General features: G+C 35.2%; 1 protein-coding gene across 1 annotated transcript; it reads left to right on the forward strand.

Moving 5' to 3' along the window:
* Nucleotides 1-1,567: 1,567 nt before the first annotated feature.
* On the forward strand, nt 1,568-26,525 carry syt9b (synaptotagmin IXb). Its single transcript, XM_016258793.1, has 7 exons — nt 1,568-2,120; nt 7,977-8,340; nt 8,544-9,090; nt 21,412-21,532; nt 22,900-23,071; nt 23,891-24,020; nt 26,097-26,525. Exons 1-7 carry the CDS (start codon nt 1,973-1,975, stop codon nt 26,166-26,168), a joined length of 1,554 nt encoding a protein of 517 aa, XP_016114279.1. The 5' UTR covers nt 1,568-1,972; the 3' UTR covers nt 26,169-26,525.
* Nucleotides 26,526-27,561: the final 1,036 nt, after the last annotated feature.

A 27,561-nucleotide genomic window follows, 5' to 3' on the forward strand; every position in this document is an offset into this window, starting at 1 on the left:
AATCCCTTTTTGTTCTATAAAGACAAAACAGAGCACATTAACTATAGCCATAAAGGTAAAAGAAGGCCAGCCATACTTAGCCGTGCCTCTAAACTGACTGCTTTCTTTCAAAGTGACTGAACATCTGTAGAGAGACAGATTAGTCCCGTATGAATAATCCAACAGGAAACACAGAACCTACATTATCACAGAGAACAGCTCTGGCTGTTGACTCTGTGGAGAATGGCTGGCACTTACAAAGAGTGAGGGCTAATTAAAACTCAAGATGTGGCACCACACCACCATAGATAGGAGCAAAAAGAGAGAGGGGTAAAAGGAAAGCCGGGGTGAGGAATCTACACATCTCATTAGCCCTTTATCTTTGGATGTGGGACAGTCTGCACTTGTCTTAGCTTTGACTTCAGTCTTTGTATGTCTCGTCACATTGGTTAATTGTTTATGTCGGAAAACAAGGAGAGTCTGTGTGGAGTTTGAGTTTATTAGCTGCTATGGATGGGTCCGGAGGAAGGGAAGGGCGAGGACAGAATCCACTTAAATCTTCGGATGTTGTCTTGGAGCATGATAGAGCTCTAGATGCCCGAGTCTTTGTATTTGGAGCAAGAGAAGCCTCTTATTATTCCATTACAGGACTATTGGTATTGGAAATGATATCAGATCTGTGCTGCTGACGACAGCATTATATAATACATCAAGAAACTGGGATGATCTTTGTCAGACGTCTCTTGTAGTTCACGTGCAGACAACACAAAGTGCATTGAATGTGTTTAAGTGGAATAATGGTGGTTTACATAACAGAATATATTTTTTAGATTAAGCTTTGAGGCTCAGTTCATTCATCCTTCTCAAAACCGATTAAATTAGCCTATATTTTATTCTACTCATTTACGTGTAACCAGTTGTTTGGTTACAGTTTTTCAAAGGAGGGTTGACCTTAATAGATTACGTTTATTATCTTTTTTTTTTTAAATCTATATTTAATTTTATTGATATATGTATTTAATATTATAGTATTAATATTGGTTGGGCGCACAATTTGATGCCTGATTCGCGAACAAATGACTCTTTCGAACCGGTTCTTTTTTTTTTTTTTTTAATGATATACAGCTCTATCTATCTATATGTCTAAATTTGCAAAGTAACTTTAGCCTTTACTTTAACTTTAAAAATAGCCTATGTAAAATAAATTAAAAACGTTCGTAATTTTTACTCAAAAACGAATGTAAAAATGCTAAAAAAAATTCCACAAATTTAAATAGGCCCTACATATACTTACATCACTTCATTTTCAAGTTCTACGACAATTATCTGTTTTTAATCGTAAATTTAACCAGAAGGACAACCAAATGTATAAGTTTCAGAACCTTTTTATTTGTATTTCGCGTATATATTTGCAGCAGCTGACATTGTTTAACAAAATGTTGCTCTCTGAAACCATTTTGGCAGATTTCTTTTTTTCTGTTTTCTCATTCTTCAATTTCTCTCCAACTTGAATTATTATGGATTTGAGGAGCACAAGTGGGATTTAGTAGCCAAATGATCCTGTAATAGAAGTCTGGTGCATGTGGAGAAGAGCAAAGCTGGTGTGGGAGGAGCAGTTTTAGATTGGCAGAAGACAAGGGATCCCAGAAGGCTTGTACTGAGGGAGATGCGAGCCAGCCAACAGCTTTTTTCATTCATGAAGATGCAATTCAGCGCCGACACTTGGTGTTTTCTGCGGGTGTAGCCCAGCTGAGTTAATTCAACCAGTGTCACGGAGCGCTATGCGCTCAACTGGAGCCGTTCACATGTGTGCAAACCATAAGTGCAAACTTGTGGCTTTGATCTGAACACTGCTGGACACTGTTCAATTCAACTTTCCTTATGGGATTGTGCTGGGCGAGTATGAAGAGCGCTGTCAGAAGCTGGAAGTGGCGGTCAGCTGTGTCTCGACAGGCGTTATAGGAGTCTTCATTCAGAAGGATGCTGGTGGGAAATGCCTGCAGACAGAGAGGATGAGATTTGTGGAAAGGCGCTGGAGCTTCTGTCCGATCTGTGCTCGAGAGGAGAGGTGCAAGATAAAAACTGCCTGGATTTCACCTACTATTTCCGCGATCTCGGGAGACCGAGATATTCGGACTCTGGTAAGGAAATTATTTTATTCCTGTCTTCAAATTAAGTTTTATTAATGTTTTGTGTATCCTAACTAATCAAATCACATTTAAAAAGTCGCGTTCAGCTGCTCTCAGACTACATACGGCCCTTAAACTTGTTGTCATGGCACTTTCAACCAATTTTTTTACTTGTTAGAAAGTTATTAGAAGCAAATGACCGAAATTGAAATGTGTACATTTCATTAATGCGTTCGGCTAATTAGCAGCTAGCATTGATGGAGTTTGTTGTCATTAAAGTACGTTAACCACACCCAATAAATTATCTAAAACAACCAGTATTTATTAAGATTAACGCTGATATTAAACCGTTGTTGTCAACGTATTATTTACACAATTCAGGTTACTAGACCCCCCCCCCAACTATTTTATTGAATTTTATTTTGTTATGTACATTCAAAGTAAATAAAGGTATTATTTTAAGATAAATGTGGTTCGCTGTGAATTCTGGGGGGAAAAGATAGATAGATAGAGATATATTTTATTAGTGTAGTCAGGACAAGTGTACACACACACACACACACACAAAACAAGCCCCAATCATCATTCCCCACAGTCCAGTATTAATGACCTATTTAGAGCTGTCCTGTATTTTAGCATTTGAAAATGGAGCCTACATTCATTCAAATTTGATTCTGCAGCATATCAGATGCAGTGTAATTTTAGCACTAATATTCTTGCAGGGACATTAATAACCTTTTTTTGTTGATTTATGCATTCAGAAGTTAAATTAAGCATAACATGATTATACAGGCATTCAACGTTCCTAGAAGGCTTCACAGGAAACTTTTGAATCCCCAAAGCAACCTGTCATCGATGACAAATAGAGCATTGCTTGATTCAGTATGAAGTATATGAGCTTAACTAAACGTTAGCTTCACTGAACCTTCATTCATAGATCATAGCCTCTCCTCAGATGCTGTTGTGTTTATCCTCCGAGACACAGAGCGGTCGACAGGAAGCCATTAGGTTTCCACCCCACCCTGCTACTCCGTACACTTTCTCCTTTGCGATTACCCAGCATTGACATCCATTAACACAAGGCCTTCAGACCCCATGGAGAACGATTCATACTAGTAATTCAGCCCCTCAATGGATTGTACAAGAATTTAATGAAAGGGAACAGCTGAGTTCAGAGCAACCCAGTAAATATACTCTTAGCCTGATGGGAATTCACGTGCGTCGCTGCAAAGTGCATGTATGGAGGAAAGTCTTTTGTAATGGAACCCAAGGGAACCAGGCACTTTGAGAGGTTAATAACACATCACTGTAATGGATAGACAGTTCAGACGACATGGTGTTGACACATATTGACAGGTATTTGTGTAACTGATGGTTCAGACACAGGAAGACAGCGTTTCGTTCTCACACTGGCAAGTTTATGACATGTCTATGACCCATGCTGATAATTTGTGCCAGTGAAGGGCTATTGACTGTGAAGGTTGTGTACTGTATTGTGTGAGTCATATTTATTCATAGCTATAGTTTCTACTAACATTGACATCTGGACTGTCATAAAAGTCTTCGATTGGTCGACCTATAAACACTTTTCTTCCCTGCGGTGGAAAAAACATTGTGTCTTGCCGTCAAATTCGCAAACAGCCTCCCGGCTTCATTCTGATTGGCTAACAGCTGCTAGCATCTGCGATCTGCCACCTGGAATTACAGAAGCAGAAATAAAAATAGACGTCGTGAGAGGTTGAGCTGGGTGAATATGGTCTTTCGAACTACCTACATGCTCGTAATATGTGTGGTGCGTGATTAAATAGTGTTTTTGTGTTCACATGTGAACAAATACCCACATGCGTCTGGATTTATGTCACACCTGCTGATGCTCAAGCAGACACCTGCTTAAAAAGATGCATAACAATATGATCTCTGGGAATGTAGTATAAAATTAGCATGCAAATTAGGATAGGAGAGGCAATTTGTCGGGAAGATCTGGCTCTAATCCACTTGACACATCAAATCCAATGTCTTGACTTCTCTGGCAAGTGTCACGACCTTTCTTGGAGACGTTCAGGTGTGCTTACCTCAGCTGGAGGGCTCATGTTTCTCTGTTTCATATGTAAAAGTGAGTTCATCTGTGCTCAAAGGACAAAAAAGACTAGGAGTAAAGAGAATGCAATCTGTTTTTCTTTTTCGGAGAGTGATGGTAAACAAATTCGCTTTAAGCCAGTGTCATTAATCTTGTGTTGGATAAGTGAATAATGTGATGTCAGAGCTTAGAAATGAGTTTAGTGTCTTGTGGGATTGTAGAATCATTTTAAAACCATGAGACGCCATCTTTAGTTTCCATATTTGTAACCATCACAGATGCAACATGAAGATGTTTCCATAGAGATGCACTGCTCTTTCTGAATGCTTGCTGTTAATGTCTTAAAATAAAGGAATATCTCCACATTGAGTGAACAAGCTTAATTGAATTTGACTCCTTTTAAATCAACCTCCCTTTTGTGGCTAGTTCACTCAGCAGCCATTTTGGAAATGTGATTTCCAGTTGTACAAGTACAGCTCTTAGATATTTGAAAGGAGAAAGAGCTAAATCTTTAAAATGTTTGTTACGTTTTGACATATTTAAAATCAGGAATGAAATCAACTATGCTGTCATAAATTGTGTTTTATTTAGCTCACATTACACAAACTATTTCTCAAGCTAGTCAGGCTAATGTACACTCAGTAGTAAACAAACAGGCGATGCCTCTATAAAAAAGGCAGTTGGACTTTAAGCGGGACTTCCATTTGTCTAACAAAAAACATCTTCAGAAAAGCTGTCACACCAAAAAGAGTTCATTAGGACCAATCTCCCACACTTGATTCATTTGGCGTGAGCTATTAACTGCTCACCTGCTAGTCACATCTTTTGGGAATTTTACGTTTCACAAACGTTTCCTTTTCTTGTAGATTCAAGTAAATTTAGCACTTTTGCCACCATGTTTCATGATCTCAGCCAGTAACTCATACCCTAATATTTATGATACTTGGAAATCTACATTGCATGATCATTATTTTTTAGTTCAGAATTAAGCTTGCTGTCCTATTTAGCTTACCTTTAGAGTCCCACACTGAAACAATATGCATGAAATATTATCAGACTGAATATGTGTCTCAGTGAGGCTGCTAGGCAGAGCATGTTCCCTGTTGCATCATTTATTCATATTATGTCCGTACCTTAACCTTAAGGACACAGTGACTGTAGAGAATGTGATTGTTTTTAAGTGCATATATTTTATTTTGTTATTTTATATTTTTTGTACGATCTACCTTTTTTTTTATCTAAAAATTGTACATTTAAAAAAAATGTGTGTTGTATGTATATGTGTGTGTGTGTGTATATATATATATATATATATATGGATTTGTCACAATGTTTCCACATCAAAATGGCCATCAAATTTCATAACATGTTTAACACAGAAGGAATATTGTTGTATTCAAAGTGTGCTGGATGTCATGCACATAGTTTAGTGCACTTAATTAATTTCACTAATGAAGCCCATGGTTAATTTACTTTGTCATTGAAATCCCACTGAGTCTATTAAAGTCTATGGAACAGTGCTGAATGATAATAATACTGATTACACCTTGACAGCATTACAAAAAAGAAAGAAATGATTAATCCATTCAATTTATGATTTCCCAGTATGAAGCCTGCAGAAGGATCTGTTTTTCAAATGATTCTGTCTTTTATGAGCACTCATGAAATTTCAGAACAGCTAAATCAAGAGGCCAGCACTTAATATCTAGTGCAATGCTATTCTTTCATGATTTATTGGAAGTATATTTCATCATTATTATTATAAAAACAGAAAGACCCAAGATGTTTAATAGAAAGTTTTGACTCATTTTGACTCATCATTTAAAAAAAAGTTTATTTTAAAGCTTGGGCTACTGATGTTTTGAAAGAATTTTTCCTCCAGTACATTATTTAATTATTTTCAGAAAAACACAAAATGAGATGTTTAGTAGAATGTTTACACTGCTCTTATGAAATTGAATGGTGACCACAGGATTTTTGATGCTTTTATTTTTTTTGTAATTTTTGAAGTTTGGCAGCCCCTAATTGTTTTATTATATGCAAAAGCGGCATTACTATCCCGCCTAACATCTTCTTCTGTGCTCTAGACAGGAAGAAAGTCACGTAGGTTTAGAATAATATAGGTGTAAGTAAATAATGAGAAAATTGCATACATTTTTTACTGAACTATCACTTTTTAAGGACACCCTAAGTCTGTCTCAGGTGTGATAACCTGCAGTATGAGCATATGCATTTTCTTTCCCCGGTATAGGGACAAAAGATCAGAGTGGACAGAAAAGCAAGCAGAAGGCAGGGCACTCTAACAGGGATTCATTCAGTCCACACTAAAAGCATCGCTTCCTTGGTGGCCTAATTCGGAGAAACCATCTCAGAGAGAGAGAGAAAGAAAGAAAGAGGGATACATGGAGTCAGAGTGGATCTTAAATGTAGCATCTATTACTGTGCATTCAGCAGCTAGAGTTAAGCTTAAACTCCAACCCAGATATTAGAGATGTCCTTCTACAAAATATCTCAATATCTGGATCGCAAAAAGTGTTTTAAAGTTTTCGGATTTCATTTTTGAAGGAAGAAAAATTATTAAATGGCTTGTAACGGATGTCTTTTAAAGCATTTATTAAAGCTCACTTTTTGAGTTGAGTCCACCTAGGATCCCAGGGATTGCCATTTGTAATGCCTGATCAAACAAAAACTTATAAGCTGCATAGAATATATACAGTAATTGAAGGATATTGCTAACTTCGCAGACTAATCAAGTCATTTAATTTCTCTTAATGATTCTTTTAATTAAATTTGTTAATTAGTGTAAAATTATAGGCCCATTCACACCAAGAATGATAACTATATTAGCCACTCCATAGCACGATGATCTGTTTAATATGAGTGCGCACTGCAGTTAAGACGTCTGTCGCTTTAAAAGAATAGTTCACCTTAAAAATTTTAATTGTCATCATTTACTCACCCTCATGTCATTCCAAACCTGTATGAGCTTCTTTCTTGTGTTGAACACGAAGAAGATATTTTGAAGAATGCTGGTAATTGAAGAGTTGTGGATTATTATGGAAGTCAGTGGGGACCATCAACTGTTCGGTTTTTCAAAATATCTTATTTTGTGCTCTACATAAGAAAGAAACTTATACAGGTTTGGAACGACATGAGGGTGAGTAAATGATGACAACATTTTCATTTTAAAGGTGAACTATTCCTTTAAATGCTTACGGGTGGATTCTGATTGGTTGTCAGTTGCTGTGTCTCATTTCAAAAGCTGCACCCTTTAGAGGTCCCATTTGTTGACCATTTCTGAAAGTAACTACTACATTCCAAATTAAGAAAGAAATGACAGTAATTTACACTTCACTAGGAATAAGTCAGTTTTATAATGGTACTTATTTTTTACATTTGACAACCTCGATGACATATGCAGCCAACAAATGGGATCTCCAGAGGGCGCATCCAATCAAACAAGACATAAATAATGATTATATCATTCAGTAGCCAGAGAAAATCATTCTGAAATTGATCCCAACTGCATTGTTTCTCAGTGGTGTCTCTATTCTCATAGAATTGGATTGATTCACAGACAGAAAGCCTTTCTGATTGACTTTTTTCTGATGTCTACTCTCAATCTCTTGATCTGTTTTGCTAACTTTGTTAACATTGTTTTTTTCAGCTGGAACCAGGAGGGTTATATTAAAAAACAAAAAAGGCTGCTTACAGCACTTCTATTCTATAAATATCTTCACAGTTTTGAACACCATCCAGTGACTGACTTTCTCTCTTGGTTATTGCTCCAGATGTGTCTGTGAGTCTGCTGTCCCTCTTGGTGACCACATGTGGCCTGGCGCTGTTTGCCGTCTCCCTGTTCGTGTCATGGAAGTTGTTTTGGGTGCCATGGCGAGATCGCTTCTTGCCCGGCCTAAAGGACCAGCAGGGCGAGCAGCAGCCGGTCCTGACCGAGGTGGAGGGCCTGGAGCGTGAATACAGCGAGGACTTCAAGAAGGATCCCAATGCGCCAACGGTGCTCCCAGAGTCAGCAATGAAGATCAGCCACACATCCCCGGACATCCACCTGGAGGCCCAGACTAAGGCCAAGGAGCTCAACCACATCCACATAGCTCGCGTACAGCGACAAGTCACCGAACCGACCTCATCTGTCAGGTGAGTCATGTTTTCCTGACTTCATCAGGCGTAATCACTCACTCACCATTGATATTCATTTAGCAATTCCCAGCTGGCATTTGTCAGACAGTGTGGGCCTCTGTGACCTTCAGCTTTAATTAAAGTTCTTCTCAGTCTCGTTATTCAGAAGATGTCTAGCATATAAAGCCAACAGACGTCCGCCCCCTTTCTTCTTGTTTCAGGCACAACTCCATCCGGAGACAGATGAACGTCTCCAACCCCGATTTCAACTTGGCCCAGTTCCAGAGACAGGAGTCCATAACTGGTCCAGGTTTGGGTCGCATCAAGCCTGAGCTCTACAAACAGCGGTCGGTGGACGCGGACGACGGCAGACGAGCGGACAGCTGCGGCCGCTTGCACTTCATCCTTAAATACGACTGTGACTTGGAGCAGCTCATCGTGAAGATCCACAAAGCCCAAGATCTACCTGCCAAGGACTTTACGGGAACGTCCGACCCATACGTGAAGATTTACCTGTTGCCAGAACGCAAAACCAAGCATCAAACCAAGGTGCACCGCAAGACTCTGAACCCCATCTTTGATGAGGTTTTCCTGTTTCCTGTGGAGTATGCTGAGCTTCCCACGCGCAAGCTCCATTTTAGCGTCTATGACTTCGACCGCTTCTCGCGCCATGACGTCATTGGTCAAGTGGTGGTGGACAACTTCTTGGATCTACCTGACTTTCCACAGGAAACCAAGCTCTGCAGGGATATCCTTTATGTTAGTGCGGTAAGTCTGCTTCAGTGTGTTTATATGTAGTGAACTTGCTTTTTCAGTGTAACATTTTATGTGCTCAGCCCTCTCAAATAATGTTGACAATGACAGAATCTTCAAATAGCAAAATTCATGAAAGGAAAGCAAGGCAGATTTGTCACCATAAGGATTTCAGGTTTGATTTAGGTGTAGGTTGTATTAGCTGCTGTATGAAGTGTTGCAACACTGGGGGGCTTCGAGTGCATGGCTCAAGATGGTTTTATCCAGGTACAGGAGGCTGCTATTGGAAATCTATGTGGGGAATTTGTACACTGATGATAGTGTCAGTTTAAATTAAGGCAAACACGAGAACTGTGTGCGTTTCCCTTTGATTTCAGTAATTATAATAATTTTGAGATGTGTATATATTATCTGTTTGTATTTATTTAGCTTTTTTTTTTGGAAAATATTTACAGTTAGTGAAATCAAGGGGGGGAAATCTATAATTTAGATTATAGATTTTTTAAAGTTAATTAATTATTTTATGACTCAAAGATGCATTTTTAAATTGTTAAAAAACTTTCTCTTCATAGAATCCTGGAAAAATGGTATGGTATCCACAAAAATATTAAGCAGCACAACAATAATTCAATAATTCAACACTGACAATAATAAGAAATGTTTTATGAGCAGCAAATTAGAATATTAGAATGATTTCTGAAGGATCATGTGACACTGAAAACTGGAGTAATGGCTGTTTTCAAATCATAGGAACAAATAAACAACAGAAAACAGTTGTTTAAATTGTAATATTTCAAAATATTACTGTATTTATGATCAAATTTAATCCAGCCTTGGGAAGTACAAAGTAAATGAAGCAAATCATTGAATTGACAAAAAGTGTTATTTATTTTAAATTGTGTATTGTCTAGAAGTTAAGTTAATTTCCATATTATTGATACATACATCAGACAAAAGCTTTTGACTGTTGTGACAAATCTTACCATTTATTAAAGGGATAGTTCACTCCATTAATAGCTTCATAACATTACTGTTGAACCGCTGATGTCACATGGACTATTTTACCGACGTCCTAACTACCTTTCTGGGCCTTAAACGTGGTAGTTACATTGCTGTCTATGGAGGGTCAGAAAGCTCTCGGATTTCATCAAAAATATCCTAATTTGTCTTCCGAAGATGAACAAAGGACTTATGGGTTCGGAATGACTTATGACAATTTTTATTTTTGGGTGAACTATCCCTTTAAGGTCTTTCATCATTTAAAGTAGTTTTAAGTCATATTTAATTGACAGGTCTAATATTTTTATTATTTGTACAGTACATAATTTTTCAGCATTATTTCTCAGAGATCAGATTGAGCTTCACACAAATGTGTTGGAATGTGTTAAGATCCCTGACCTCCAACAGATTCTCCAGTTCGAACACTACTGTGTACTTTGGCAAGATTATGGTGGTGTTAACAGTTCTTTGTAACACTATAAATGATTATTAGACCCATGTGACCACTCTGAAGTAAAAGCAGTTAATAGTCATACTGAAAGAACAAGTGAAAATATTTGAGCATGGTTTTCTCTCTCCTCCGATCACTTTCATGCTTCAGAGGTAGCAACATAAAAATATACGTTGAGAAGCGTGAATATTTCATAATCACACATGGCCCACGTAGGGGTGACCTATATTTGAAATAGCTGGAGAGCTTGTTCTGACATGAATATAAGGCGGTTTTAGGTTTATTGTTTTAAACGGGAGAGTGCAGGATAGATGTCTGATGGGGGAAATTGATCCGTCTCACAGGTGGACCTGTGCCAGCTGTCTGGAGTAAATGCCCTCAGCCAAGAATGAAACACAGAGGTTTTTGTGTGCAGGCTTTCTTTCATGACATACAGTATTTAAAGAAATGGTTCATCCAAAAATTAAAAACGTAATTTGCTCACTCTCATTATATTTTGAAAGCCATTTGACTTATGACTCTGATGAAATTTACATTACATTTTTCTTTCACAATTTGTTTTGAAACCAAATCTGTAATTTTAAATTGTAAACTGATGTATGTGCAGTAACCTAAATATTCTCAGCAGTTTGGGTGTAAGACGCTAAAATACATGACAAACTGCATCCTTCAATATGGCACTAATTGTTTTATATGGGATGGTTGGCAATTGACCGTATATAGTATATGAACATTATTCAAGCTATAAATGTCGACAAGTTTGTGTTTATATATTAATTTAATGTAGTGGTGATTTCATGTCTTTTTAACTTCATTTATATTTCACCTATTTTTATACATTTCTTGGAAAAAGCTCAAACCAGCTAATTTCACTGGATCTAGAGGTTAGCTTGAAGTCGTAGCAAGCGTCACAGGCTGTTTCAGTGCATATAAGTGGGCCATACCTCTAGGGAACGCCAGCTTGGAGGAACACAATCCATGCGTGCCATCCATGTATTAATCATTTTTGGAAGCTTGATTGTATATCTCACATAACTAATGTGATACTATACTGTGAGACTTTACACTTTTTGAAAATATACTCATCCTCGGGTCATCCAAGATGTAGGTGAGTTTGTTTCTTCATCAGAACAGATTTGGAGAATTGTAGCATTACATCACATGCTCACCAGTGGATTCTCTACAGTAAATGGGTGCCGTCAGAATGAGAGTCCAAACAGCTGATAAAAACATCACAATAATCCACAACACAACTCCAGTCTATTAATTAACATATTGTGAAGCGAAAAACACTCTGTGTTCGTAATAACTCCATCATTAAGACATTTTTAACTTCAAACCATTTTTACTAGCAAAACCATGCATCCTCTATCCATAATATAACTTTTTCACTTGAGGAAAAAGTTATTATGGACTTTTTTGGCCTGAAGTGACAGTTTAAAGATAAAACACCTCAATGATGGATTTGTTTCTTACAAACACACAGCTTTTCACTTCACAAGACATTAATTGATGGACTGGAGTCGTGTGGATTGTGATGTTTTATCAGCTGTTTTTCTGACGGCACCCATTCACTGCAGAGGATCCATTGGTGAACAAGTGATGTAATGCTAAGAAAGACAGAAAGAAAGTATAAAAACACAGTTCATGTGTATCAAGAAAGTAAATAGGGTCAATGTTTCGAATTGATGTTGACTTTAAAAAGAGCAGGTTTATGCTAATTATGATAAATCATGTTTACTCAAGCACTGGTTGACCTTATTGAATAAAGCTGACGTGATTAATAAGCACAAAAATAAATAAATACAAATGTATAATTTGTACCATTTATCTGTATCTTTCTGCCATCTCAATTTGATTGTATCAGGATCATTTCTATATAATTGGCATTGAACAGGGTAGCACAGATGTCGGAGTGCTCTCTGCCTTCATGCTAACTCTCTGTATTACTTCAGGGATTCTGAGTAACTTGTTAAAAATGCATGAGAGTTCCAGCAGCACAGCCGGTCTTAGATTGAAATGAAATACAATCCACCATACACGATCATGACATGCGAATACAACTTTCCAAATATCACTTCTGGGGGAAAAAAAAAAGAAAAGCAACCTTAACCTTTCTGAATTTTTTTTTTCAAAAAAGTAATTTGCATTCCAATCTGAATGAATGATTATGTTTGCTCAGATCTGTTCAAGGTGTAATTTGGCTCTGCCTATAAATAAAACACAAGCTAGTTAATGTACGAAAAGGCCAATCCATTCCACCCAGCTGGAGAGTGAAAGATTAAGGTATCTCTAATCCGGAAGAGTAAAAGGTCGATCAGCAGGATTTAGTGCTATTGAATCCCCTGTCAGGATTCACCTCTAACCACGAGACATTTACCTTGTATTATGACTGGAATGACACTTTTTGTAAACTTGAAACGGAGGTATGTGGGCTTTAATCCAGTTATTCTAGGCTTTCACTCACTTAGGGGAGACCAGGAATGATTGTGACATTTCACACTTTGTACATGCATGTCCTAGTGTCACATGGTGAGGCTCTGGTGACATTGTTTTTTGCTCATCCTGGCTGCATTTATTTGATTGAAACACAGTAGAAAATGGTAATATTGGGATCTATTTTAAAATGAGGTTTATTCAGAAATCATTCTAATATACTGATTTGTTGCTCAAGAAGAAGCATTTCTTATTAGTATCAATGTTGAAAACAGTCGTGCTGCTTCTTTAAAGGGGTAGTTCACCCAAAAATGAAATTGCCCCATATTTTACTCACCCTCAAGCCATCTGTGGTGTATATGACTTTTTTCTTTCAGGCTAATACAGTCTGAGTTATATTAAAAGATGTCTTGGCTCCTCCAAGATTTATAATGGCAGTGAATGGGTGTTGAGATTTTAAGTCCAATATAGTGCATCCATCCATGATCAAAAAAAGTACTCCACACGACAATACAGATTAATAAAAGAATGACTTTCTTCTTTCTTCTGAAAGAAGAATGTAATATACACCACAGATGGCTTGAGGGTGAGTAAATCATGGGGTAATTTTCATTTCTGAGTGAACTATCCAATAGAAATTTCAAAAGAACAACATTCATTTGAAATATAATAATTTTTTTAACATGTCTTTACTGTCACTTTTGATCAATTTAATGCATCGTTGCTGAATAAAAAATGTAAATAAAAAATCTTTAAAAAAAAAATACTACCGACCTCATGGAAACTTTATGAAAAAGTAGCCTATAAAGTAAATTTAATGCAATTGTATTCATCATAATCCCATAACACTATTCTACAGCAAGCAATATAGAAATCTGACTGAGGTGGAGTGACTTATAACAAAGCAAAGCTTCTATTTTCCTGTGTTTTTTTTTGTTTGTTTTGTTTTAAATACCTAGACATGAAAGACAGGAGTGTTTCAGCAGACATTTTGAAATAGTCTGCAGTTGAAGTCGGTAAAGCCTGTTCCATTTGCAGTACCATTGTAGATAATATACTGTAAAGCTTTACAGCAGAGAAAGATGTAAGTTTGCGTAGACTGTAGTTGCACACATATAGGAAACGTTGAAAAAGTTGCCAATTTATTTTTAAAAAAATTTTCATTTTTAGTTTATACAGTATATTTTGCTGATGACACTATATGTATCTTTATTAAAGTAACCAAGGTAAAGTTTTAGGTTGTGAGATGTAGAGACACAATTACAAGAAGTAAAAAGACAATTTTGAAATATGAAGTCACAATCGTGAGATATAAAGTTCCAGTTACAAGAAATGAAACAAAAACAATTTTGAGATATAAAAGTGTAAGGAGGAATAATGTTGCTGGTTTTAGATGTAAAAGCCACAATTGTCAACAACTTGTGAAATGACTCTCTGAGTTTAGAGTTTAATTTATATATGAAATTAATGTTTTGTGCCAGTGCTATGAGTACAAGACTATCTTGTCAGCGATTAAGCAAATGCTAACATGCCTCTTTACGTTGGCCTGACTTTCATAGATGTTTTCATTATGCTCTTGTCTTTCTGATGTGGCGACCAGCCCTTCTGCCTGCTAATAGGTCCTTGAACGAATGGGGGTGGGTGGGAGGTACTGGAGATGGAGAATCACACTAGATATACTCTCTCCGAACCGTATTCAACTTCTTCACAACTGCACTATAATTTCATTCACAGTGCGCAAGTGACCATAATTCTGCCGCTGACTTGATTTAAGTGCTTATGAGAGCAGAGGCGTCTGTTATCCTATAGTCTACAGATGGAAGGGCGTAATTCAGTTACTTCGCCTGAGAGGAATTGGTTTCACGAGGTCCAACCCTTAATGTCTCTCGCACACAAAAAGAGGGTGTGGTCGGTGCATTAATAGCTGTTTGGATGCTGTGATCCGCCTCTTCCCACCAAATCCCGCCCACTTCACCATTCCCTTAATAATAGAGGTCAGGGAAAGAAACCATACAAAGGAGAAAATTGGATTAACAGTCATTTTGTTATTTTAATGAGATTTTTATTGTTTGGCTACAACAAATCAATTCATTTGTATTTCATGATATGGACTCTGCATATAAATGAAAATGTTATTTACTCTCCTTCATGTTCTTTTTAGAGGCTTTTTGTTGTCCTCTATTTTGTGCAACACAAAAATATTTTTGTCTTGCTTTAAAAAAGATATCATGAATTAATCATGGCAACATGTTTTTCCATTACTTTAACTCATTAAAATAAAGTAACCAATTTCAACTTTTATTTCAATTTTACTGTGTATTGTCCATTTAAAATATCTAAAAATCCTTGAAACAATATAGATTTACTTGAGAAGCAACAATGAAGAACATGTTGAGTTGTTTTTAGAGAATACATTTTATTTGTGTAGCTTATATAATTATTCCTTTTAGAAGCAACATTGCAAAAAATATTAAGACTTTTCAAAGAGTGCATATTCAATACAAGTATATTTTGTCTTACTGCACTAGTAGATTTTTTTCACTTGATTTACATATAAATTGAAATAATCTGGCAGTCATACGTGTAAATCAAAACGCTTATATTCACAAAAATAATGAATTAAAAATATATATATTTTATGAAGTGCTGCTTCTCAAGTAAATGTATTTTGTTTTAAGGAGTTTTAATTTGATTTGATTTTTTTCTTGTTTTTTAGTAACAAATGTATTAGTAATCAAACTTTTTTTAATTAAGAAGTCATTTTTTGCACTGTTTCCAAGTATTAAATCTCATTCAAACAAATGCATGTTCAAACTTGGCACGTAAAAATGTGTCACAACAGGTTTTGACATCAGTGTAAACTTATGAATATGAGCATATTTGTTTTGAACATAAGCACAAATTACATGTGAAATCTCAATGTTTTTTTTGTGAAGACTTTGTGTGTCATTTTTGTCACACAAAGCTACTATGACACAATTTATCTCTTTTATTATGCTTTTTGTCCTTTTTTGGACCTTACCAGCTCCTAATCATGCTTCAGTCTTATAAGGAAAAATAGCAGCATAAACATTCTTTAAAATTTCTTCATTTAAGTTTCATGTCTTCAACAAAGACAGAGGTTTGGAACAACATGAGGGTGAGTAAATGATGGCTTTTTAGTTAACTAATCCTTTTACAAAAGCCTCTAGCTTTTTTTTCTTCATTTTGTGAGCAGCTTGCTTTAAAACAAAGCATTCATCATTATAATGAAGCAACCAGGATTTGGCTTGATGAGAAGAATGCAATTTAGGATTTAATTTGCAACAAGAGTCAACCTCTCTTACAGTACCTCTCTGTTAATAAAGGTTGTGCTTCGTGTGGATGAGACCCGGGCAACAAGAGGAAACATTACCTTGCTCCCTTAGCCACACTCCCTTTCCTAGATGCTAATTATTATGTGCAAAGAACAACAAACACAAACTGCCTGCATTACATCAAGCCCACAGGCCATTATGTTTATTGATCTTTCTGCATACTTTGATGTTACTAGGATGCCATCCAATATGAGAAGAAATATAATTCAAATAAATTTGCTAAGAAAAATTATTTTACCATTTTTAAAAGCAGAGAACAGTATTGCTACAATGCAAAATCGTTCACTTTTGTTCTATTTTTTTTTACCAATTTATTGTGTTCTTGCTGAATAGAACTAAATTAAAATGGTAAAATAATAATAATAATTTAAAAAAATTACTGACCCAAACCTTTTGAGTAGTGTATATTTCTTCTGAGGAACACAAAAGAATATAAATAATAATGTAATTTCATTTTTTTTTTTTTAAAGAAAGTAGGATCCAAACATGTTTTTTACAAATATTTTCTTTTGAGTTGTACAGAAGATCGAAAGTCATACATGTACTCTTAAAAATAAAGGTTCCAAAAGGGGGTTTTCACAGCGATGCCATAGAAGAACCAGTCTTGGTTCCCTAAAGAACCGTTCAGTGAACGGTTCTAAAAAAAAACATTTTTACTTAGTGTGAAGAACATTTTAATAATCTATGAACCTTTTTCCACTGTAAATAACCTTTCGTGGACTGAAAAGGTTCCATGAATGGTAAAGGTTCTTTGTGGAACCATTGATGCCAATAAAGAACCGTTATTTTTAAGAGTGTGTTTGGAATAACATGAAATTGAGTAAATAATGGCACAATTTTCATTTTTGGGTAAACTATCCCTTTAAATATGCCAATGGTGTTAGGAAAGCTTGTGTTTGAAACTGTATTTGAACTTTTGGAAACAAAGACGTAAGAAACAGGACTTTTTGCTTAATGGTTAACTGTTCCTTCATCAGTGTTTCAATCCTTGTTCCTGCACTGAAAAGGCAATTAAAGGTGATAGAGAACTAGTTTACATTGGGGTCTGAGTTCTGTGAGGCAGGAAAACACCAAGCATTTCCAGTTCATCTTTGTAGAGCATTAATGAACACTGCTCTCAGCACAGCCGTCAGGAGTGGACGCAGCGCTGCGACCTGGCCAGATAATGAGCCTATCTCTGCTGCTTGCTTGCTTTGACCTTTCTGCTTCACCGTAATAGATGGAGCCTCCCACTGTGCGAGAAGCCCGAGGGCTCTGAACTGCTCAGGATGGGACTGATCTATCTTAACAGGCCCTCTGAGCTCCTCAAATACACACAATCACAGATGATTAGATGTGTCAGGAAGCCTTAGAAGCCCAATGAGGTGTGCTGACCACTCATGCAGTTTCCTTTACAGTGCCCAAAGTCGCTTCGAGAAAGACAGGAAGTCCCCATGACTGGTATGCACACACATTATTCACTAAATCAGCCATTTTCTTGTTTTAGCATCCTTAAAACAAGTCTCCAGCATTACAAAAAGAATCCAAGATGAAGTCTAAGTTTCAAGCCTTTGAGGTAGAGTCCAGTCTCAGGTGTTTAGGTAGAGGCCAAGTTTAGTTTTCTGCTAAGTATACTACAAATACATTTACATATTTATGTACTTAATAAAAATACCCTGTAATTGTACTTTTTAATATACTAAATGTGTGGAAGTAGTGCTGAAGTCTAACTAAAGTATAAAGTACTGTATATTTGATTGCTAAAGTGAACTATTGCAAGTATACTTCAGGTACACTTTAAATAGCTTGCATTTAAAGACTGATATTATACACAGGTCAATCCTCATCAATAGTGACATTAAAACACATTTTAGGCATTATATTAAGAAATGTGCATTGTGCAGTAAAGAAATACTCCAAATAATGTTTCATTGTAAGTCTGAAGTTATATGTCAATAAATATGTTAATGGACTTGAAGAATACGTAGCATGGAATAAATGTATTTTAAATAAATTATGGCATAGATTTTTTTCTTCTTTTTTTTTACTAGGGTCATATTTGAGTTTCCATCTGTGACAACACTCGTTTTCTGATATTTTTAATCTTGAATTAATTAGTTTATTTTTCTTACCTCACTGGCACATTGACACTTGTTTTTATTTTATATTTAAAATACTTCAGAACTAGTTTGATAAATATATATATTTAGGCGTTAACCTAAAATTATTGACTTTTTTTATTTGCTATTTTTAATTACTTGGAAAATAAGGAAATAAATGGGTATCAAAGTGTCAAAGCTATAATCTCTGAACACAAATCTTAAAATGTTTGTTTACATTTATAAACACTACCTTTCAAAAGTTTAGGGTTGCTAAAAAATTTTAATGTTTTTGAAAAAAAAATGGCAAAAAAAGAAACGTTTTGAAAAAGTTATACTCACCAAGGCTGCATTTATTTGATACAGTAATAACAGTAATGGGAAATTCTGTTAACATTTCAAATAACTGTTTTCTATTTGAAAATATTTGAAAATGTCATTTATTCCTGTGATGCAAAGCTGAATTTTCAGTCTTCAGTCTCGTATGATGTTTCAGAAATAATTTTAATATGAAAGAAACATTTCTAATTGTAATTAATGTTGAAAACAGTTGTTCTGCTTAATTTTTAGTAGAAAAGTGATATATTTTTCCAGGATTCTTTGATGAATGGAAGGTTTTGATCAATTTAATGCACCCTTGCCTAATAAAAGTATATAAAAAAATCTACTCACTCCAAACTTTTGAACAGTAATGTGTGTAATACTTTGCCGTTCAAGGCAAAGTTTTTCCTGTAATGCCAACTGATGGGCCTCATGCAACTTCGAGATCTTATGTCTGTGGGAGGAAGAAAGATATGGGAGGCTAAGTAATGCTAAAAGTTCACATGCTCTCAGCAACACTACACACCCATCTGATCCCAGTGCAGAGCGTGTGCATTAACATAGATCAGTTAATAATTGACAGCACGTGAAAGTTCTGGCAGCTGTGGGATCGGCTAGTGCTTGGCTGCCATGTATTAAAGGCCCATTTGGGTTCAGCACACACTTAGTTTGATTCATTACTAATGTATGGCCGTCGTCTTCTCTTCCATTCTGTTGTGTCATTGCATTAACACGCAGAGATGAACCACAGAGCTGCATGTATGCATAACTTGACCGCTGGTGACCCACGAACTACATACAGTGGGGAAAAAAAATGTAGTTACCTAGATCACATCGGTTTTATCACGATTGCGCTCTGGGGTGATGCATTTAACCCTGGTTTGCTCCAGAATCTTTTTCCACAGGCCATTCAAAATGTATAATAGATTTTTTATATATATATACAGTGGGTACGGAAAGTATTCAGACCCCCTTAAATTTTTCACTCTTTGTTATATTGCAGCCATTTGTCCGTACCCACTGTATATATATATATATATATATACACACATTACTGTACATGCATAATGCTGGCCAAAATTTCTAAGTATTTTTTACTAATATTTTTGGAAAGAAGTCTCGCATGTTCATCAAGGCTATATTTATTTGATCAAAAATACAGTAAAGCAATAATATTGCAAAATATTTTTACAATAACTTTTTTTCTATTTGAATATATTTTAAAATGTATTTATTCCTATAGTGGCAAAGGTGCCTTTTTTACCTGATTGTTATATTATGTTGAAAACAGTTTTTGCTGCTTAATATTTTTGTGAAAACAGCGATGAACTGCAACTCAGCAATGTTTACAAAAAAAAGTACAAAGAACAATTTTTTTAAATAAAAATAATTTAGTGCATTTATTCAGCAAGTGTGCATTAAAGTGACAGTAAAACATTTATAATACAAAACATTACCATTTCAAATAAATGCTTTTTAAAGAATTCTAAAAATATATATATATATATATAATATATATATATATATATATATAGGATAATAAAATAGAAAACTTATTTTAGATAGTAATAATATTTCAGAATATTACTGTATTTTTTATCAAATAAATGCAGCCTTGGTAAGCATAAGATACTTGTTTCAAAAACATTAAAAATCATATACAGCAGTACATCAGCTTGTGAAAGACTTGAAATGTGTGCATTCTTCTGCTGCCATCAGCTAGTTAGCGCTGTTATACTTCTGTCGTATTCAAATAAACAGTCATTATCATAAATTTGAGTGGTGTGTGTGTGTGTGACAAGATCACCATTAAAGCGATAGTTTATGCTTTGTTGGCTCCCAGTACACTGAGGCTCATTATGATGAGATGTTAATTATGGATTGCATTTTTAGTTTGTTATATGAACGTCTCTAATTTTAAAAAAGTGCAAATTGCGTCTATTTTCAGAAGTGATAATTAGACAGCAGGTTTCTGCTTGCTGTTAGGAGTGGATAACAACGTGCAAAAACCGTATTCCCTTGAGGTGAAACACTTCTCTGTTCCCATAAATCTGTATTGAGTGCTTACGATACGTCAGACAACCATAATAATGTGTTTTATTTCTTAAACGAGCTGTATTGTATGCCGTTTCCCCTTTGATATCCATTTATAATATGCTCCAAAAACTGTACATGACTGTTTACTACCCTCTTTCTGACCCTTAAATATGAACAGGCAGTGTTTGCTGTGGGGTCGGATATGATTGGCACTGCACTATTCTTCAATAGCAGCGTCTTTGCCAAGCTTGAATTACAGTGTGACACATTCATAAAACAATGTGTGCCTTTCAGCTTTCTGTATGAAGAAACTCCAAAACATAAATATAAAACTTTGGGGTTTAACACTTTAAATGGACATTTTGAGCAACCCTTACACACTTAAGGATTATGGCAGTGGGTTTTGCACTTAAAACATCAAGTAAATAAACATTTGCATGGTTTTGACCATTTAAAAAGCCATTTCTGTACAAGTTGCATCCAGGAAAGTGTTTGTTTATATGATGCTGCACACTGCTATGGACTGAAAGAATAAACAGACCGTTGTAATGTGTAGAAGCTCAGGGAAGGCTTGGTAAATGTTGTTTCATTTGCACTAAATCAGCGTTTATGATATGATTCTTTAAGTTAATGTATCCTGTTTCTGTGTCTCCTCTAGGATAATGTGGATCTGGGAGATCTGATGTTTTCTCTTTGTTACTTGCCAACTGCCGGCCGACTGACAATAACCATAATTAAAGCCAGAAATCTTAAAGCCATGGACATCACAGGAGCGTCTGGTAGGCTCCCCATCGTCCTCACCTCTAAATGACTTATTGTCTCAGCGGTAATGATTTTTTTGGTGTCATCATGACATGTTAAAACATAGAGCGCCCTGGGCTCTCTAAAAGAGCATTGATTTAATCGACCAAACACTTGAGAATGTGGCAGGAGATTTTACATACACAAGTAGTTGCTGAGTGGGGTTGGGCAAAATCCAGAATTTCTTTTGTAGTTCATCTAACCACAAGTAACACACAGGATGTTGCACTGGAGTACAATCAGATCAGGTTGAAAAGCAGAGCAATAAAGAACATTTACAGAAGTGCTTTTCCACCCTGGTGCATCAATATAAAATAAAATAAATAAAAATAATAAATAAAATAAATGTAATATTCTATATATATATATACAGTGGGGCAAAAAAGTATTTAGTCAGCCACCAATTGTGCAAGTTCTCCCACTTAAAAAGATGAGAGAGGCCTGTAATTTTCATCATAGGTATACCTCAACTATGAGAGACAAAATCTTTTTAAGTGGGAGAACTTGCACAATTGGTGGCTGACTAAATACTTTTTTTCCCCACTGTATATATATAAATGAAATGCATCAAAATAAAATTAATATTTAAATAAAATAACATAACTATATATATATATGAAATGAAATAATTATAATGTGTATGTGTGTGTATATATATAAATTGTAAGCTACAAATAAATTATATAAATAAAACCAAAAAAAAATTTCTAAATATTTATTTTAGTAACTGTTATATAAAATATTGAATAGAAATAATTGGATTTATTTAGCTAGGGTGGAAGAACACTTGTGCAAATATATCTATATATCAGTCCATTTTAATTCACTTTTCTAAATTCAAATTCTGTAATTCTGCATCCTTTTTAAACCCTATTTCATATTGGAGGGCCAAATTACTCAAAATTAAAGCATTACATAAATGTTGACATATATAAATAAATTGTTAAATACATAATTAAATAATTAAATAAATTCATAAATAAGTGTTAATTAATTTATTTACTCTATTTATTCATTCATTTGATTTATTTATTCATTTATTTGTTTGTTTGTTTATTCATTTATTCATTCACACTCATGTACTAACAATGGAATCCATACTTTTTATTTATTTATTTACGTGCCGACAACCGTACCCCTGAAAATGAAATGTGGAGGAAATAAGTAATTAAATAATTAAATGAACGAACAAACAAACAAACATTTATTTATGTATTTAATTATTTAATTTATTTATGCGTTTTAACATTTATTTAATTTTATTTATTTTTGAGTAATTTCATATTCGGCTGCCATTTGTAATTCAGTTCTAAATGGCTATTTATGTGCTTTTTCTGTCTTTAAGATCCTTATGTAAAGGTTTCTCTAATGTGTGACGGCCGGAGACTGAAGAAAAGGAAAACATCAACGAAAAGGAACACTCTCAATCCGGTCTACAATGAAGCTATTGTTTTTGATGTTCCACCTGAGAACATCGACCAAATAAGTCTTTTAATAGCAGTAATGGACTATGACCGGTAAGAAACTCATGTGTCGTAGAAGCTTTTCACTTAAAACTAGCGGCATTACTCGCATCATTGTATTATATCATTGTCGCATTTACATCTGAGCGAACTGAAGAAAAGATCAAACACATTTGAATATGTCGCATTGGGAAGTCTGATTCATTTTAGTAACTGATTTGTTCAAATGATTCATGTACACGAAGAGATTCAGAAAATGACTGATTCATTGTTCATTTACACCTTTAAAAAAACGCTATCTTGTACTAGCTTGTTGAAAAGACCAACATATGCAAGCAGCAAGCATCCAAACCAGCATAAACCAGCTTGGTCTTGTTAGATAAGCCTGTCTTTTCAACGTCGCTTCCCCAACACTGTTGTCAGCCCTTCAGTTTTAGCAGAGCTAATCCAAACGTACAGCTAGCAGCGTGGAGGGAGCTAGTGAGCGTTCACTGTCAAATCTGATCTGAAAAAGAGTCTCATTTAAATTAAATCAGCTTTTAAATTTTGCCAAGCACAGTGCTCAGAGACTATAGAAGTTTATTCTTAGTGCTGGTGGGTGATCTGAGGAACAGCCTCAGCTGTATATTCCCAATGCAGCCAGAGATTCATATCAGATTTAGATCACTGTCCTGTTTGAGAAGTACGAACCGCAGCCTTTCGGTGTCTCATCGCTGCTGCACAAATAAATGAATCGAGAACGGATGGAGACAGAGACGTATAAAAAACATATCTTGCAAAAATCATCATATTTTTCACTTTAAAGTTGGAAAAGAGGGGTGTCATGGTTGAGCGGTCACATTTTAAGCTTGGCTATGCTCTTCTCATTCACAGCGTAGGTCACAATGAGGTTATTGGCGTGTGTCATGTGGGAAACCGAGCTCAGAGTTTGGGACGCGATCACTGGAATGAGATGCTCACGTACCCACGCAAACCCATCGCCCGCTGGCATCCGCTTGTAGAGGTAATGTTAGCGCTTTATTTCAATTTCAGCAGAATGATTTGTTTTCTGAGAAGTGTTTGGAGAGAGACCTAGATTCACTAACAGCCTGTTAATTACATTTGCTGATGTTTTGAGGTCTTCTGAATCAATCTTTAAATTTACTCTTGGATCCAGGGCTGTTTATTCTGGGTGTTCTTCCAGATCATATAAATAATAAAAGGCGTATTCAAATGTTAATAGACATAATCATATTGCAAGCTAAAAGGCACAATGCCATCTTTTGGGAAAAAGCTGAAGAAGCCCACAATATGATGAAATGTGCATAGCAATAGAGAGATGATATAGTTGAACAAAATGCTGTAAAGGCCTGTTCTTGATATTACATCTGCTTTAACTCCCATTTTATTTTATTTTTGTATTTATTTGCTATAATTTAATTGAATTTTTTCTTTAATTTGTTTATATTTTATTTACTCTTATTTATATATTTCATTTTTATTTTCATAATAATATTTTTATTATGTATTCATTATTTTGTATATTTTATTATTTGTTATTATTATTATTATTATTATTTAGTTTGTTACATATTTGTATTCTACACCATTTTCAATGTACATTCTTTTCAAACTATTTATGTTTATATTATTTGTATTTGCTTTTTATTATTTATTTATTCTTACCCATTTATTTATACATTCACATTTTTTATAATAATATTTTATTATATATTTATAATTTTGTATATTTTATTATTTTTTTATTTAGTTTATTACTTATTTGTATTATACTCTATTTTTAATATACATTGTTTTTGGAAAATTGTTGTGGAAAAGTTGTGGAAAATACACACAGACTTGACATACTTTGATATTACTTTTGCTTTAACTCCAATTTTATTGTTTTGTTTTGATATTAATACTTTTTCATTAAAAAAAATTTTTTTTTAATAATAGTATTTTTATATATTTATTATTTAGTTTATTGCTTGTTTGTATCATACACTATTTTTAATGTACATTCTTTTTATAGTTCTCATAAAATACACATACTTCACCACATTTTAGTCTTATTTATTCTGGTGTTTAGGAACAATAGTATCCTGCTCCCTCCTTATTGTCTCACTGTGACTCTCTTGGTGTGGCAAGTGTCTGAACAACAAACATGTGCTGTTGAAATGTATTCATATGTTAATTTTTACATTTACGCTTACAATTATGTACTACAATGACACTGCTCTACTGCGTTTGGCTTGCTGACATCAGAGATTTTGGGATAAGCTGTTATGTAGCTTAAGTTCAGATGTTTTTGTTTTCTTTTTAGGATTGGGAAGAAAGTGTTTAGTTCTGAAAGTTTCAGTATGTTTACAACAGATTTGATTTAACATCATATGCTGCCTTTATTACATCATACAAAACAGCATTGCAGAAGTTATTAGAGTCAAGTTTGCTGAGGAAACAAAAGTTATTTCAGGTGATAATATTTTGTCAGAAAAATCCAGTGTAAGGGCTTGTTTATGTTTGCCTCCAATCCCTTTGAGGAATCCTATAAAGTCTCTTTTAAGTTAACACTTATTTTCATCATCATCTTTCCATTTTTTTAAGGCTTTTCACACATTACTGCTCTGAAATCTTGTCTGCAAATCTCTGACCTCTCAGGAGCACAGACTGCACATCTTCAATAATTCACAATCCATGTCCTCCTCAACCATGTTATGCTCCCGGAGCCGCCAAAACCTCTATAGCCTCGGCACAACTCGCATAAACAAATACGAAAAGCGCATCTCAGAAGACGGAGGTCAGCATTACGTCATGCAAAAAAGGGAAATCTGAGGTCGGTGAGAGCGTTTCATGAAGATTTCAGCTGATTTTTGCAGCCGTAATTGATTTGAAGGCAAAAACGAGCCATTCGGGCGCTAAGAGGACCATTGTGACCGTACACTCATAATAACATTGCAGCACTTGGGCCCTTCAGTGCCACGGAATTCAATTTGGTTTCCTCCCACGATATGTATTGCGTGCGCTCTTTAAATATGATTTTCAGCATCTGATCTGATTTGAGTTCTCCTCAGCTAACCCTGATTTTTCTCTCTGGCAGTGGGTTGGTCAGAGCACGGCCGGCGGGAGCCAAGGCTCCTATAATTCCCTGAGGACACCTCCTTCTCCGTAATGGATGCCGTCAAATTTCAGCCATGGAGACACCCGGCATGTTCCAGTTCACAACTTTAATGAAAAGGAAGGAGCGAGAGAGGTTCTGTTAAAGGGCACTTTAAATGTGTGCGCACACTCAATGCAGTAAACACCCAGGACTCTTTAGCCGTAAGGTTTCCTGGATAGAAGACTAGTGTCAGGTCCACTGCATGTGAAGTGACCGTGTGTGAGCAGTATTTGGTTATAAAACGAGCCTTGAACGTTGTTCTGCTTTTGTTGAAAACTTTAGTTGAGAGGTAAGTATTTTTGACATTGTCATGTTTTATGTATCTGTATAACACATTGTAATACACTAATATTGTTTGAAGTGTAGTGCATGGGGTCTATTTTGTGGTATTTTATTGTAAAGTCTTACTGTATAAAAATATATAAGAAATCCATAACAAGACTCGAGTCATGATTTATGCCAATACTAAATACTGGAAAGAAACCGAAACTTTGATCATTTAAAAAAAAAATAATGATAATAATTTTTATCATTCAGAAGTTTGAGATTAAGATTTTTAATGTTATTGAAGAAAGTCTCTTATGCTCATCAAGGCTGCATTTATTTGATCAAAAATACAGAAAAACAGTAATATTGGGACATATTATTACAATTCAAATTAACTTGTAATTTTTTATGTATTTTACGATGTAATGTATTCCTGTGATGATAGGGGTGGGCAATATACCGTTAGACACGATTAACCGATAGAAATTTGTCAACCGGTAGAGATTTTGGATTATGGTCTCTATTTGCGGTTACACACTCGCGTGACGCTGCTGTGCTATGTGGTCACGAAAACTTATTGTTTACATGCGTTTTTAAGCAGTGCGGTTCAAAAACAAGTGAATTTAAGCTGTTGAAAACCAATCAGTAACAAAAGAAAACTCATTTCAGAGAGGCACGCATGTGAAGACAGTGCTCATAGAGCGCGGGAGTATTGAACAGAGTTATTTTAGCCAATTTATAGGCCTTGAACAGTTAAATGCACACACTTGAATATCAAAATGCTTATCTTTGCAAGTATCCTCTTAAATTTAAGTCTTAGCTGAGAAAGAGAACACACGTGTAACAGTATATTGGATCCGGGCAGCTCTTAAAGTGACAGCAGTCTAATATTCCTGCTGTCTGTTATTCATGTTAATCAAACAACAAACAACAAAAGAGAGAAAATCTCTCACTGCTCTTGACTGAATCAATTTTGTAACTTTAATGAGAATAAATATATATTTAATTTACACAGGGAAGAATATGCAGTGTTTTTTTTACATTTGATTACTTTATATAATGTATTTAGCATTTCTTATTTAAAAAATAACTATATTGTGATTATATATTGCCACCGTGAAATAAAATGTCTCATATC

Source organism: Sinocyclocheilus grahami, unplaced genomic scaffold (genome assembly GCF_001515645.1).
Source record: "Sinocyclocheilus grahami isolate Dianchi unplaced genomic scaffold, SAMN03320097.WGS_v1.1 scaffold30.1, whole genome shotgun sequence".
Classification (NCBI taxonomy): domain Eukaryota; kingdom Metazoa; phylum Chordata; class Actinopteri; order Cypriniformes; family Cyprinidae; genus Sinocyclocheilus; species Sinocyclocheilus grahami.